This window comes from Haemaphysalis longicornis, unplaced genomic scaffold (genome assembly GCF_048455015.1).
Source record: "Haemaphysalis longicornis isolate Haplotype H1 unplaced genomic scaffold, Haemaphysalis longicornis Haplotype H1 scaffold_2, whole genome shotgun sequence".
NCBI classification, from domain to species: Eukaryota; Metazoa; Arthropoda; class Arachnida; order Ixodida; family Ixodidae; genus Haemaphysalis; species Haemaphysalis longicornis.
Window position 1 is genome coordinate 255,268,708 of NW_027526295.1, and position 16,277 is coordinate 255,284,984.

Sequence of the window (16,277 nt, forward strand, 5' to 3'; positions counted from 1 at the left end):
TAGTCCTACTTTGAGACCAGAAAGGAGAAAACCCGAGCCTAAGCTTTTTGTTGCGATTATGCGTGGAAATTGGATTGGGGCAGATGAGCTTCGAGATATACTTGCAAGTGGCCTTGACATTCTTCACCAATTCTTCTTTTGGGTACCTTTACCGTGTCACATATGGGTGCGCACTGCGCGTGGAACAGTAACGGCACGTAATTCTCCGTTCCTGCTTCGAACTTCAGGATTCGCCCAAATCTAGAAGCTCTGATGAATTTCCCTTCTGCCTCCTTTCTTCTAAAATGGGTCGCAACGCGGGTGTATAAAACTGTAATATGTAACTCGTTACATGGGCTCGTTATCTGTGATCTCTGTTTTTCATGTGATTATTTCTTCGTGTAGACATGGATAGCACCATTTTATAAAGGAGAAAAAAATTGGGCGGGTATCTGCTCACTTTGCTGCAAATGTCATTGAAAGACGATAGTATTCTGCCGTCGCTGCTACGTAACGCCTTTCTTCTCCCCCGTCCCACCTCTCTCACTCTTTTCCTTTCTTGTCTCTGCCCTCCCATGATAAACCCAATGAACGTTTGATGAATTCAATTTTCCCGCGTTCCACTGCAACGCGCCATCTGTTGGGACATTTTCTTACTATTACTTGGCCGTGGAGCCACGAGTCCAAGGCTTGAGTGCCAGGTCTTTTTGTATTTCGGGGTTAAAATATTGTTTTAGCCAGTGTGTCGAACCGAAAAAGTACCGGTTCAGTTACGGTTCGGGTTCGGGAAAAGTAATTTTGTTCCGGTTCACTTACGGTTCCACTAAATCACAACCCAAACCGGTTCGCGAACATGTCCGGTGAGTTCACTTATTACCGAAAGTGCAAAAAAAAATGTTTGAAAAAATGTGTTTGTAGCTTAAAGCAACCATTAGACTAATTACCATTTTGGTGCATTCAAAATACTGCGTTTTCGAATAAAAACTGGGCAATTTAAAGACAACGGTAAGCAATTAGGCCAGATATTAAGGAAAACAGATGAAGTAGTGAAGGTTTACCAGCTATTTTTCCTCCCAACCTTTATGTTGTCCTAGATATTAGTTGAAACAACCACCAAGGGTCATGCTGTCTGTGAAATAGACTTTCTCCCGCTTCCTTTTTTTGTTGAAATCGCAATCTCCTCTCCGGAATTGCCCATCACCATGAACGTTAAACTTTTGGAGTTGGGCCTGCGTGCCGACGAGGTTAAATACCGGGGAGGTGTTTTTTTCATCAGTTGTAGCCCAAGAAAAAAATCCTAGGGCGACCAAGAAAACGCCACCTATGAATTTGATTGTTTGTCCACCTAGAATAATTTTTAGCAGTCACCTTCTCGGTTGTGTAAGCGAAACATTTGTTAAAGGTGAAATTTAGTTAATGCTCAGCAACCTTATAATGCTCTGGTCATTGCAATGCCTTTGGAAATAGCTATTAAACATGTGTGCGTCACCACTAATAAGTCTCCATTCCTCGTGACAACCGCCATTCTTACCTCCGATACATTGCGGAATCTTATTAGAAGGTTATGCGATTGCAAGCTGAAACGGGGTTCGCACGCATGAATAACGAGATAGAACTTTTTTGGGAAGGCGCTTTTTTAATTTGTCAATAACAGCCCTCCCCTTTCCTTCCGAATGAGTAGCAGGAGCATCAGAATAGCAAGTTAGTCTAGTCAGTGAAAGTGCGTCTTCCAAAACGAAGCAGCGCTGAAAGAGACGAAACAGCAGTACAAGTGCAAATGATGAGCGCTGGGCAAATGCGGCAGCACGGGATGATCCTGCCTTTGCGCGTGTGTAGTCTCATTAAGAGTTGTTATCTCTTCTAAGACAAAATGCGTAGTGCCTGCAAGGTCGAGGATAAAGTTTCTTGCAAGAGAATAGAGTGCCTACGATGCGCTAGCAGTTTTCTTTGCTGTATCTATTCTCCTTGTAGTATGTATACGTTAAAAATCGCGAACTTGCCCGCTGTTCGGGTCCTGAAATACTGATTATTAAACCAGGCACCACAGCCCTTGCTGCTTTAGCAGTGATAGCATGTTGGTTGTGAAAGGTCGGACAAAGGAAGGGATGTATAGGGTAAAAAAACTACCCTTTGGAGCTTTGCTTATCCGATGGCTGAAGGCGGCAAAAAGAGCAGAAATTCGTGGGAGAACTCGGCTTGGAGCGATTTCAAATCGTGGTAGGTCCTGTCGTTTCTGCTTTCCAGTAGAAACACACTTACCAAAAATATCCATGGGTTTCATGCCACGAAGCTACTCCTGTGCTATGAGACACACTGTATATTGCAGGCCGGCCGAGAAATATAGACCACCTGGGCATGTTTAACGTGCAGTCAAAAATTTGACACATTGAAGTTTTCGTCTTTCACCTACATGAAAAAATGGCAGTGCGTTCCATGCGGTGGTCGAACCCGCGTCCATGCGGTCAGGAGCAAAGGGCTCAGCCACCGAACTGCTCTTGAGGGTCACACTTGTCAATTATTTACACTTTCAAGGGTGCGACCTTTTTACAGAACTTTATGAAATGCAACAGGTAGGCACATTTTGGGTGTCGGCGCTTGCATTTAAGCAGTGAGGCAATCTTGCGACCCGATTGCCCTTACACAGTCCCAGCGAGGTAAGGTCAAAATAGATGTCTGATATCGCCTGCAGGCGGCCGATTTTGCGACATGCCGTTTGCTTGGCCCGGCATTCTGCTCGCTCTACCAGCATTATCATACCATTGTAAGTTTTAAACACGCATATCCTAATGTTGTAACGACGAAGAGAGCATTGATAGTGTTGACATATCTGAAGGGGAAAGTGCATGAGAAGTTACGAAATTGATGGTGCGAAAGAGAAAAGTAGCGAATGTCGTTGACCGCGCATTATCAACAGCGGGTGGTCCAACCTCTTCGTAGTGAACCGGAAACCGTTATCCCTTCTTTCCGTTCAGCTCCGGTTCGGATTCAGCATGCTCCAAAAGTAACGGTTCGGGTTCGGGTTCAGTTACGGCTAAAAATATCGGTTCGGTTCCGGCTCGACGCGCTGGTTTTAACGCATTTTCTTATGCTGTCGCAAACATTACCCCCACGTCTATTTTTAATTACAAGAACAGTTGTATATTCATGTTTTGCTTCAAATATGCTTAAGACTTTCTTTTTGCCGAACAATGTCCACTAAAATGGTCTGCCAGAATATTACGTCGTTTGGAAATGTTTTGCCGGTATAAACGACTTGTTCAATAATTCTTTCAGGTTTTGGCCGGCCGGCTCAATCTAGAGACAGACAGACAGACAGGTCAAAATTTTTGCATTTAATTATCCCAAGAAAGACTAACGTCCTTGAAAATGATGCGTTACCATGTGATTATGTTCCTGCTTCAGAACTAGTTCGCCCTGGATTTTATCCCACCAACCTCCAAACTGTCAATGCAACTTCGTTTTTGTTATCTACGCTGGGTAGGGTGCGTGTCGCGATATCGGCGATGGTGATCGGGGAAGTCACGCTCACACGGTGCAAGACACCCGGCGAGAATAACCCCCTACATAAACACCCCATATAACTATCTCTTCACAGCTGTCGCTATAAAATGCTAAATGGACTGAAAGGGTGCCTAGCACCCGTAGAAATGGCCGTGACTCGCAAAAGGTTAGTTAAAATCATTCTACGTGCACCAGCCAGGAAACGTTGCTTCTGAACACACGTTCTCAAATTCATTTTCTGGTGGGCTGGCTGGCTGACAACAGTTGCAGTTGATTCAGCCGTTTCGTCTCCGAGGGACAAGGGCAAAAAAAAAAAAAAAAAAAGACATGGGCACATTATGATTGAGACCTTTCGCCTCTGTCGCCCTGCCCCTTTGTAGTTATTCCTGCGCGCAGGCAATAATGGAGTGCCAACGACATCTGTTTATTTTGCATCCGACCTATCGGAACGATCCTCTTGAAGTACCGAATAAGATATTGACGTCATTCAGGTAGTTACGTCTCGAATCTAATACTTTAGGTTTTGCAAATTCATTTGTGTCAAACCTTTTCCCTCCTTTTTTACTGTCCTCACACTGCATGAGATACTTTCAATATAGTAAAGTACAATTTTTGCGATTTAGGTCGTGCTTGCGAGCGTTGACTAGCATTCATTCGTCATTTACCTAAATTAATTTTATTCATTTTACCTTCAAAGCACAGCACACTTGGCAGCTTTAGAGAGTGGCCTTTTGTTAGCTGTTTGAGAAGAACCCATTTTATTCACAAGTTATTCCTCTGTTACGCAATTCCGCACGGCAATCTAAATGTAAAAAGCAGCGAACTTACAATGTACGCCTTCTCAAAAAACTTCTTCGCTTGTGGGCTTAATCGGTGGCTCTTTAATTCCTCTTCGTTCTTGAACAAGGGACTGTTGTGCCTCGTGTAATTTTTGTGCTTGTGAAATAGGTGGTAGTTGTAGCACATTACATTAACGAAATCAGAGTACCTGCGTCAGAGAATGTAAAAAAAGACATGTGTAACATCAGGGCACTTGGGAAAGGTGAGAGGTCTACTACAACTAAAGCAATTAATAACTTAGTTACAATGAATCAACATATCAAATGACTGCTTCGCTAAGTCCCCCGTGGATACTTCCAGGACGACAATATTGTTTGCGGTCTATTTTCCTGATCGCACAAAGTTACAACCTTGTCTAGTGAAATTGCTAAAATCTACTCTGCTTAAGTTTCTGTTGATTAGTCGTTTTCTTTTTGTACAGGACGCGTGTCTCCGTTTAATCGAATCTGGCTGCATGATGATATGTAGTAAAAACACGGGTATTCTGGTGCATACAAATGCGCGGAACTGGCAGGCACAAAGGTGAAACTACTTGCACGATAGACCTTTCAGTTGGCCTTCGAGACTGATCAACGCAGCAAATGAAATGTATTTAGGTCAAGATTATTATAATGTATACGAAGGCGTCTCTTTCCCTATCAGCTTCTGACTTCACCAGTCCCAACATCGTTATAGGATGTCCATGGAGCCCATTACCCTTACGACTCTCCTCGGCTGCGTCCAGGGTGTAAGAAAATATTGGCTGGGCCTCGCCTTCTCTACCGCTCCGTCTGGTTAGATAAAGGCCATGAAATTTGTCGGAAATGAGCCGTAGCAAACGAACAACACTGACGCTTTATAATCGTTCTTGGCAGCGAGGCAGGGGTGGAAATGATACAACTTACGCCCTACTTTTTTCGAATGCGTGAGAGAGGCTGAGGGTTCTCTTAGCATTTTGAACTCCCTGGAGGGCATGGACAGCGTGGTGCCCTTACCACGACTGCACTTATATGTTATCCCTATGGCGATTTGTGTGGGGATATGCATGGGGATGACACCACGATACGTGTAGACAGACACCATGTCGGCCGGGACCTCGCATGCTCAGTTAGAGACATCGCAAACGTGTCGATGAGTAAACTTATTGCTCGTCAATGAGACGGAGTTTACTGGAAGGGGTTCGCGCTCTTTTTGTGTTTTGGGTGACATTTCTGGATCTCCTGGATGACATTTCTGGACCACGATACTTGTAAGGGAACTCCGGCAGGATACTTCGGAATCTGTTATTGCGGTTTTGACAGAGCACTGGGTGATGGACAGGGCGATGGCAAACTCTTCTGCATCCCTGAAACGAAACGTTCGGAATTTCGCGCATCGACAGGCTCGGGATCTCGCCCACCCAAGCTTCTAAAGTTCCCGCCACCCCCACAACTCTTATTACCTATAAAGAAATTACACAGCAATACAGACCGGCCAGACAGGCATTTCCAAGCCCCCACAAATCAGTTAGCAAAAGTCAACACCCACTTAGACAAATTCGAAGATATCCTTTTGTGCACCCTGTAAGAATGCATTGATTCTCCCCGACACATTATTCAGCAGAATGTAAATTCTGTTGTCAATAAGTTACTTTCACTTAGGTACATCGTTGTAGACCGCAAGTAAATCCCCAACTGCCACCATTCCTACCTCCGTTTCACCTGAGCAGTGAGAGATACTGTTTAAAAGCTGGCGACTGGAGGACCTAACATTCTTCAAAAAATTAAAATTTGGGGGGTTTAACACGCCGAAGCTACATCGTGGCTGTGAGGCGGGCCGTAGTGGAGGACTACGGATTAATTTTGTCCAATGGCGGATCCTTAACGTGCGTCGAAATCTCGAACACATTGGCGTGGTCGCAGTTTGCCTGCATCTGAAATCAGCCACCGCTGTAGTAACCGAAACCGCATACTTGGCCTCAGCAGCACGAATGAGCCACTGAGTATCCCCAGTTGGTTCAAACATTCTTGGTAACCCGGCCTACGACTGCGCGGTCGGCACATGGCTTCCTAGAGCAATTATCCACTACTAGCTGCATCTAAAACTCATTAAAGGTTCCCCACCCCTCCGTTTCTCTCGGAGACTCTGGATAGCACTAAATAATTACGGAGAGCTCCCTCTAAAAGTTGCTCAAAAGATGCGTATTGCGTAAAGATGCTCGCCGCCAATGAAATTCAGCCTTGTTCGATAGAACGAGTCTCTTTATTAAGAAGCTTTCGAATTTAAAATACTTTCATAATGGAGTTGACAAGGGCATCCAGTACTTACGTTAAGTGGCCACAAAATACACCAACCAAATATCATTGCTTTACGCCCATCGTATAACGTAGAGACCTGATCAAAACATTTTTCTTTGTTGGCCTGGGCATTCGCATGCGCTAAAGTGACATCACTCGAGCCATATCTTAGCGATTGGCCGGCTTCCTTTCAGTAGCAGAAATGGACGTATTGGATGGCTACTAAAATAATTGGTGCAGCTTGCAGTAATGGGGGAAGGCTGGATAAACAGTGGAGCTGGTGGCTCCACCTAGCTTATTCTTGCATCGGCTAAGTTTATACATGGTTATGCCTGGACACTCAGCCAAGTTTCGTGCGTGGTTTCGTGCATGAGCACGCGCTAGGACAGGCGGCAACTGGCTTCACGAACTCGGCGTCTGTAGCCTCGAGCTTTCCTGTGCTTCCCTCTTGAGGCGCCAACGCACGTGCAATGGCAAGGGGAAGAGTGCGCGAGAGATCATGCCACGGACGCTTGGCAGAGTTTACACGAAGGTGGAGTGGTGGCGGCGTGCGTGATGACGTCATAGCTAGGCGAGGCTTGTCTCCGACTGCGCAGCTACGCGAAGGTCGTGCCGTGCGTCTCGCGTTAACGCCACAAGGCTAAGGTCAAGTTAATCAGCTCCGCTGTTGAAAACCGAAACAAAAACAAGAGAGGTGACCGGAAAACGTATTTGCTGTGACGGACATGTCACGCAGTCCCGCTCCTTGCTGGGTATAAAGAAGAAGGAAGGAAAGAGCGAAAGCTTTTATTGGAATTGTTGCAGTGCTGCTTAATTACTATATTACATTTATTGCGGGTGTCAATTGATGCCGAGACGCGGTCAAGTAAAAAGAATCAACGCCCTTAGACCCTTTGAAGAAGGGGGACAAGGGAAGCTGAGCGCAGCAAGGATTGCGCAAGATAAAACACATTCGTTCGTATTTTGCAATTGAGCATGCTTCCTAGCTAATCAGCTGAATGAAACTCGTAAGGGCTTGAGTTTTATTCTAGCGTACAAACATGGGGCTGTCCGATTCCCTCCCGAATCGTAAGAATCTAATTGCATATGTAACGCAGCAACCAGAACAGCTAGACCACAGAGGACAGTAGTCGGGTCGCATCGGGTCATTAAAATAGTACATCACATTAAAATAGCATACCACCAACGCAACGGGCACGTCATCGGTGAGCGCATGAAGCCTGGCTGCGCGTGCGCCCCTCCTCTTTTCCCACCCTTGCATGCACGACATGTGAACGTGCAATCGGTGATGTGCGCGCGCTGAGACATGACAGACACCGGCCGAAGTGTCGCTTCGGAATCTCTTCAAGGTGGACGGGAAAAATGCCGGCTGAAACGCCCCTCCAGGAGCCGTTCAAGAAGTAAACACAAAGCACTAGCTCTTGAGTACGAAAAGTTTCTGTCCTACACCTGTTTGCCACCGCACGCCGTATGTTGGAAGCGAGGCACACACACATCCGCTGCAAAAATGGCCTCTCCGCTTTAAAAATAGTTCTCTTTTGCCATGTGCACTGGCTGCAGACTTAATTGTACAACGCGTACAAGGGGAGGGCGACGTTCCGAAAAAAGCATTGAGGTAGAAGCAGCTGCCCAGCCGTGCTACCGCCTCTCGTCTCCATGGTATACATCGCCAGCGTTGCGAAGGCAGCTTCGTCTACGCATTCTCTCCACGCTGCCGCTCTATGCTTTCGTATCGCTTGTTCTGTTGACAGAGAGACGCGAAAATTAACAAAGGGACACTAAATTTTTTACTACATGCTACATCGATTGCCTACGCGATAAAAAAATATTTTGGGGCCGCAACGTTCATTGTGGACAGATTACCAGTGACGCTGTGCCACTTCGGTAACCGCATCTGCAATGCTTTTGCCACAAGCGCTGCTGCAAACGTATCGGCATGTTCAAGGCTCATGATATCACAATCAAGTGTACAGGCGACAACGCTACATTTCGCCCCCTTTTCACTATATATCCTGACTCCGCTAGGACGCCACCACCACATTCTTCTCGTCGGTTTCCCCTCTCCACTTGCAGCCGTCATTCTTGTACACATGCCGGGGCATCTCCGATACGTACGTAAGCCGTCCAGGGTACCCAATCCACAGACGTCAGTTGTATTCACGCGTCGTTTCCCCGCTACAAACATAAGCCACATGCCCCCCCCCCCCCCCCCCCCCAATCCTCCAACGCAATGAGGGGCATTCATTCGGACATTAGCGACCCAGGATAGCCCACCGGGAACTTATGCAGGGTATGCATTCGGGGCCTAGAGGCAAGCAGATTCGCTGTAACAATCAGGCAGACGTCACATTCGATGACTGCCAATTAGAGGTTCTTTTGAATGACTGTTACGAAGATTTGTGCTAAGGAGCTGTCCCCTTATCCATTCCCTCGTTGAGCCGTTCCACCACAGTACGAATGCGGATTTCTGAAGCGGAAGCAGACTCATTTACCTTAGCATGATATAAAAGTGATGATGGACTTCACACAGGAAGCCGAGGTCAAGTTCCTAAACCAAATTTGCCGACAGTGTTCGGGAACAAAGTATATTATTAGAGTTAATGTTGAGGATTAAAGAAGATAAATCCAGTCTTGCAGCTAGCCCAAATTTATTTCGACAGAAAACCACATGGTAACATAGCCATCGTGCTAAATAAAACAACGGGATTTAGAGACAATGAAAAAAAGAAAGTCTCTACAATGAGATGAAATAACCCCCCTCCCTTCAGCGGACAGAGCACATTCTTGGAATCATTCTTCACGCGCACGCTGCAAAACAATTCAAGAGAGTAATTTTGAGAGTAATTTCGCGAATGAGAGCAATTTTCTACGCCTCAGGTAACAGAAAAGGAAATGTGACAAAATTGTCTTTGTTCTTATGCAGCTTACATACTTTATAAAGCGGATGCTTGCTATGAGCAGCTAGAATTTGAATTATAGCCTACATGTTAAAATTGAAACCGAAACTGGCGTCATCATGAAGGCGATTCGAAAGCGCTGGTTCACTCTTGTGAGAAAACAGTTGCCGTGCGGATTACTTAGAGAAGCGCGATCCTTATCTTTGATAAAATCCTTCTAGAGAGATAAGAAAATTGAAAACTTCCTACAATTTGGGACGATGATACGTTTTCTTTTCCAACCCATTGTAACGAAGTCGCCAGAAAATAATGCCTTTGGGACTTTTCCAATGGAGAGGAATTTACCATGTTCTTCAGGAGGACTTCTGAATATATAAACCTTGGGCAAACTCGCAACTGTATACAAGCGCACTGTTTTCTTAGCAAAGCAGTTTCTTGTTAACTAATGAGTGTATTGATGAGACCTGAAATAGACATTGGGTTGTATTCTCAGTTTCTGTACGAATACACTTCTACTTAACGGCACGAACTCGGGGTTTAAATGAGGAGTCCTGGGCGCATACCCCGACTTCAGCCTACTTTACCACCAAATACTTAAAATAGCTTACTTTGAGATGTTTTTTATGTCGTAGCCGTTGTATATGTACGACTGCGTTGCTGAGACAGGGACAGACAGCAGCAGGTCTCCGCAGTATTCCGGATCAGACTGGTCCCTAAAAGCCACTTGCAGTTCCTGCACGCAAGGAAGTCAGTTAACGTACAAATTCCCTATTCCGCATAGGTTCACCGGTGGCACCACTTAATCAAAGACAAAAGAGTGATGACACCAAAAAGAACAATTGCCAAGCCAATATTGTTTGAAACCCTGCTAAAATGTCAGTACTGTTGCCTCGTCAGTTAGAGTGCTTTCATTTTCAAAACTTTTTTTGGCTGGTTTTTGATCGTTCTGTGATAGCTATAACAAAAAAATACCAAAATGCACAATTATTGTTTGTCTGGCGAAATAATTTATTACTAAGAAATAATTGCACTACAATGCGTTAAATGAATAACGAAGATTAGCCCATCTGTACTAGGTGATGATCGTCTGCTTCCCCTGCACGGCTGCGCAAACCGTGCCCACGGCCATCTGTTCGTTCTGCTTTCATGTACCACCTTTGCAACTGACCGACTGCCACCGATAAGGCAAGAAGCAAGCTTAATTGTCATCGTAACTCTAGATAAAAGGAAATGCCCTTGTTGGGGGTTCTGATCACCGTGTGCGTTGTATGACTCGGCGCCGTTGAGAAATTTTTCGGTAAGCTTGAACGAATCAAGAATTTTTCTATGCAGAGGGCAAGGTCCCGGTTAGAAACTAAATGTTTCTATTGGTTTTATTGTGCTGTCTCCGGTCACATTGTTAATTTGAGAAGTTTACACACGCTATTTTGGCGAGTATAGAGACGCAGCTTACTCAGGCAGATAGAAAACAGTGCCAGATGTTTTTTCACTGAAACGCGTCTTCATTAAATTCTGTTCTATGTAAATGTATACCATGACCTTCATTTGTAAGTGACGTGCATAAACACAGCTTCGTTACACTTTTAAAAAGGGCATTAAGTGTAACTGTTTTGCTTCAGAACACTCGTTACATGGGCATCTTAATCACGGCGCATGCAAAAGGTTTTGTTTTGTTCTGCGAAAGTCCAGTTCTTGATTTGCATATGGGGTTAGTTGATGTTATCTTTTGTCCGTAGAATATAAAAGACACTGGCTACGTCACAGCTATAAAAAATTAACAAAGATATATATATATATATATATATATATATTTGTGTGTGTGTGTGTGTGTGTGTGTGTGTGTGTGTGTGTGTGTGTGTGTGTGTGTGTGTGTGTGTGTGTGTGTGTGTGTGTGTGTGTGTGTGTGTGTGTGTGTGTGTGTGTGTGTGTGTTTCATGGTGTCGAACCGGCATTTCTGCCGAAACTGAGCCCGAATCCGAACCATTATATTTTCACCCCGCTAAACCAAAACAGGAACTCAACCGAAAAATAAATAAAAGTTATTCCTTCACGACGAAATGGTTTCACCACCCTTTGTTGATAATACGCGGACAATATCAACCGGGGATTTGCTCTTTCACGTCAGATCAACTTCTTAATCTTTTCCTCCATGTCCCCCTTCAATCCTTTGAACTCTCGTTGTGTTAATAAAATACTTATTCACTCACTCGCACATCTTTCTCACCTTAAGAGGAATGGAATTAGCAGTGGCTTAGCTTGGCTGTGCTAGGATATACGTAGCGTGAGTCACAAGCGTTCGAAACTCGTGAACCACTTGCACTTTTCCTACATCTTCCCGTTCTTTAGCGCTAATAAAACTATAGGGATATTTAAGGCAAAATATGCGTATTGAACAGGCAGCGCCCGCGTTCATCTAGTCAGGAACTCCCGTTGGGTTGGTTTTCATGATACTAAGCTAAAGAAAAGGCCCCGCGAGAAAAAAAAATAGCGGATTCGAAATCACGCGGAAAGGCTCCACGCGCAAGAAGAAAATGGTGCGTTCGAAATGCTGCAGAAAGGCTCCAGCCGCGCAAAAAGTAGCAGTGGCTTACCTCGGCTATGCCAGGATATACGTAGTGTGAGCTAAGGTTCAGCTGGTTATTCTTAGCTTTCCTGGATGTCTAGGATTAGCTTATCATGCTTACTGCTGCTTCAATGAAACACACTCGGTATACGCATTATGTGACACATGTATACTTACATGCGGCTCCGGCGCAGCGTCACCAATCGCCCCAGAGCTAAGCTGGTATACGCATAATGTGACACATCTATATTTACATGCGGCTCCGGCGCAGCGTCACCAGTCGCCGCAGAGCTAAGCTGGCTCCCCAGGCACACGCCGGGGGGCCAGCTCACGATGACTCACGAGCCATCGGTTCCACACCCGGCCACCCCTCACATGATCATCAAGTGGACTGGGCCGCCACGTGCGGAACGGAGGTCTGTGAAGGCGCTGGATACGTGGGGTGCGGTTCTACAGGCGCACGCCGGTGTTACTGCGACGCACGAGCCATCGGTTCCACACCCGGCCACCCCTCGCATGATCATCAAGTGGATGGAGCTGCTACGTACCGCGCTTGCGCAGCACGGGTCTCCAGGAGGCACGCGAACATGCTCAACATCGGCCAGTGTAGCTCATGCTACAAAAACACTACAAACGCTTTATACGTGGCCAGACAGTGGAAGGGTAGCGGACCAGTTTAGCATTAGAATGTTAGTGCTACTCGAGCATTAAAAGTGCAAGGTTGAATAAGACACACATCCGGCCTTTTGCAGATGATATAAAACTCCGACATTGCCCTTCCCTCCCTGCGAAGGAGAAGCCTCACGCCCTAAACGTGCTTCTTTGTTGCATCTCATAATGTGCTTAGAAAGGTATCTCTCGCACATCTCGAATGTGTAAAGTGTTATCCGCGGGAATGGTTCAACGGCTAAGCCACTGGCAAGTAGGCATGTTCGATAACCACCCCCGGCGGCCATTTCTCTGGTGCAGACGAAAAACGAAAACGTTTATGCGTCGATATTCCAAGGTGGCCCAAAATTTTCTTCCGCCCTGCATTATACAACGCGCCTGATAGCACAGGCAGAGCTTTGGAGCAATAAACGCACCTATAATTTTTTACAAGTGAGTTTACACGGAAAATCCAGAATAGAAGGCCTATCACTTGGTTTAAATTATTCCGCGCAGAGTCAATACATGAATAATTTGTTTTTTTTCGATACCGTCAGCAACCGAACCAGCAAAAAAAAAAAAAAAGCAGTTTTACCTCGACGTCCCTACATTTACTTTACTTTTCAGAATACCAGACTTGTCATCACTACGAAGACGGCGAGGGCTGGGCTGCCCTAGATAATCGTTAGCGTTTTAGGACGTGTAGGGCGCATAAGTTTGTACCAGGCGTTTCTAGTTTTACTTTGACGTCAGAATTCTATTACAAATCGTGACAATATGTCGCCTGAATACAACTAACAAGGTCATATTTCGTGTTTTGTCTCATCGCACCGCATCGCCAACCAGTTCAAACTTCCTAACCGGTTCAACCAAGTGATTTAGTTGATCGCGAACTAAACCAGAACGAAATAAATTCACCCGAACCGGAACCTTCACCGAACCGGTATTTTTGTCATGTTGACACCCTGATAATTTATATATATATATATATATATATATATATATATATATATATATATATATATATATATATATATATATATATATATATATATATATATATATATATATACAGGGTGTCCCAGCTATCATGTACCAAGATTTAAAAAAAACAGTAATGGCGTCACTCGAAGCCTACTGCATAATGTTTGCAGTACTGTAGAGAAGCGGGCACCATTTTTGTTCGTTAATTAGACTTGACTAATTCCTTGTAATTAATTATCTAACTCGAGACCTAGTGTCCTAATCACTAAAGTGTCAATAAGGCACTTGTAGGTACCCACGAGGGGCATCTAACTGCGGTATTCTCAGCGATGAACTAATTGCGTACTCATTTATTCTGACTGTTAAAAAAACCCGCGAAATATGAAAGATACCCGTGACGGCGCCTCCGCGCGCATCGTAAAACAATGCCCTCAAACAGGCTACCTCTGAGTTAGCCAGAATGAAATAAACAAAAGAAAGAAAGAAGAATTCGCGACCGAGTTTGTGCCTTATCTGCACACGCGCCCCGCGAATCTTGCTGTTTCTGCTCTTTCCAGCCTGCTACGCGCAGGTCGCTTAAAATAAAAATTAAGTGGCGCGAACTGAACGCTGGATTTTAAAAGCTGCTAAATTAGTGATACAGCATGGTGGAACTACCTTGAGAAGAAGGGCGAAGTTTTCCTTATCTTCGGGAGGAGATTTTTTTTCATTGGGATCATTCGTATAGTGTCCAGGGTACTCCCAGTCCAAGTCCAGGCCGTCAAATCCGTAGCGGCGAAGGAATGCCAGAGATCCATTAACAAACCTGCCAAGAAAGAACTTCATGATTGCTGTGGAGGAAAGCGCTCGCATTGCGAAACTCTCTTGTAAGCGTTTGTATCTGTTTATAATATTACGCTAAGTTTTCCTCCTGTGCCGCGTGAACTTTGCATTAACCTAAAGTAACTCACTCTAAGCACAACTAGGTAGTAGCAGGGCTAAATGCACATCTATAATGCGGGCGAATATTGAAGACTGCGTACTGGAATAGGCTTGAGGGAGGTATTTAACGCACAATTTCTCGAAATGGGAGCACCATACCAAATCTACCCAGGGGAGGTACCGCTACAGGATACAAATGTTGGATATGGAGCACAATTATCCCTCAGAACAAAATTCTCTTACCCATAGAGACTTATTCTTACCTAAAATTGATGCGAAAGTCACTCATACTAGCGAAATAAAAGGCCTAGCAATACACCATTCGCGTAAGTGTGAAAAATGCAAAGGAAGACGAAAGTCATGAATTGAAACCGCAGATACCGTTGTTTTTTGCGTGAAATATTTTCGTCTTAGGTGCAAACAAAATGAGTTGCCGTTGTTGTCATAAAGCTACCAGCAGAAACAAAGCACGCTTTTTGGGACTAATGAACGTTTTTAACTGAACTCTTCTTGACTACGAAGTATTATTTTTCGTCAATACCTGATGCATTACACACTTTTGAAACTATCCTCATTTTATGTACATAGTAAGTCGTGCGGTGTTTTATTAAAATAAGTACCCGTAATTTTTTATTACATATTTACATCTGCAGGTATAACTGCTGTCGTTTGGTGAGCATTGATTGTGGTCTAAAAGCAAGAAATATTTAAACGTATTAATATATTACAACATTGCAGTAACATGGACATTATGTACATCTCTTTGTCGTACGGATGGCGTCGCAGCTATCCGAAGTCAGCGTGGGAGCATCACTCAGTGCGTGAAAGACAGATATCTCCTGCAAACATTTTACGACCGGAGTTTATACTGGAAGGACCAAATGAACCACCCAAAACAGCGTACATGCGCCGGCCAACCGTCGAGTTTATCAGCTTGCTGAACATTTTTGAGTCGGTTCTGTTGTTGTAGTTGTTGATTCCCGTCGTTACAAGCACCTTGAGTTTCGGGTTGCAACTCCTGAGGTTAAGCAGATCTTGGTACTGTTGGGGGTCGGATTTCCGCACCATCCGCATCGTGCCATTAGGAAGAGTCTTCACAAATCCTGCTATGAGGTGCGTGCACAAGTGTGCTGTGGTGTTATCGGGTTTCGGGTAATAGGGTAGTGTAATATAACACACCCGCCGCACTTCACTCCTCTTGCAAGGCCCTGCAACATAGAACACAAAGATTGTAGGAGACTGGGAGCCACCGCGTCATTATCAATTCCAGAGCATTGTATGTATAATGAGGCTAAAATCCGTTGCTGTCCACAGCAGGTGGCTTAAAAAATCCACGTGCCGCGCTCCATCGGGCGGCTTCGAGCCAGGGACGCACGCACGGTTACAGGCAACTGACTCAAGCACTACATTTTGCAGACACCCCATAGAGCGGGGCTTTCGAATTACTTTAAATGTTGACGAAATGGTTCCGAAAAGAGGAATCACGCACAAAATGAGCGCTCTTCCGATGTGGTTTTATAGCGCACTAGCAGTAGCCACAGTGCTTTCGCATTTAAAGAATGTGAGAAGAGCTACGTTCTTTGTAAGTGTTCAGGGACTTTTTTCTCCTCTTTAACATGAAGGCATGCATAATAATGTATCCTACTTAAGTATGTGATTTTTCATAAATTGCGTGTTGGGGCATTCTTC

The 16,277-nt window shown here is 44.8% G+C and overlaps 1 protein-coding gene across 1 annotated transcript in view; it reads right to left on the reverse strand.

The window, feature by feature from the left end:
- LOC144170441 (chitinase-3-like protein 1) overlaps positions 1–16,277 on the reverse strand; it is a 35,613-nt gene that overhangs the window by 15,300 nt on the left and 4,036 nt on the right. The window contains exons 2-5 of the mRNA XM_077700236.1: positions 15,493–15,796; positions 14,325–14,472; positions 10,081–10,205; positions 4,309–4,468 (exon numbers count right to left, since the gene is read on the reverse strand). Coding sequence (XP_077556362.1) covers positions 4,309–4,468; positions 10,081–10,205; positions 14,325–14,472; positions 15,493–15,796 — 737 coding nt within the window. The remainder of the gene's footprint in view (positions 1–4,308; positions 4,469–10,080; positions 10,206–14,324; positions 14,473–15,492; positions 15,797–16,277) is intronic.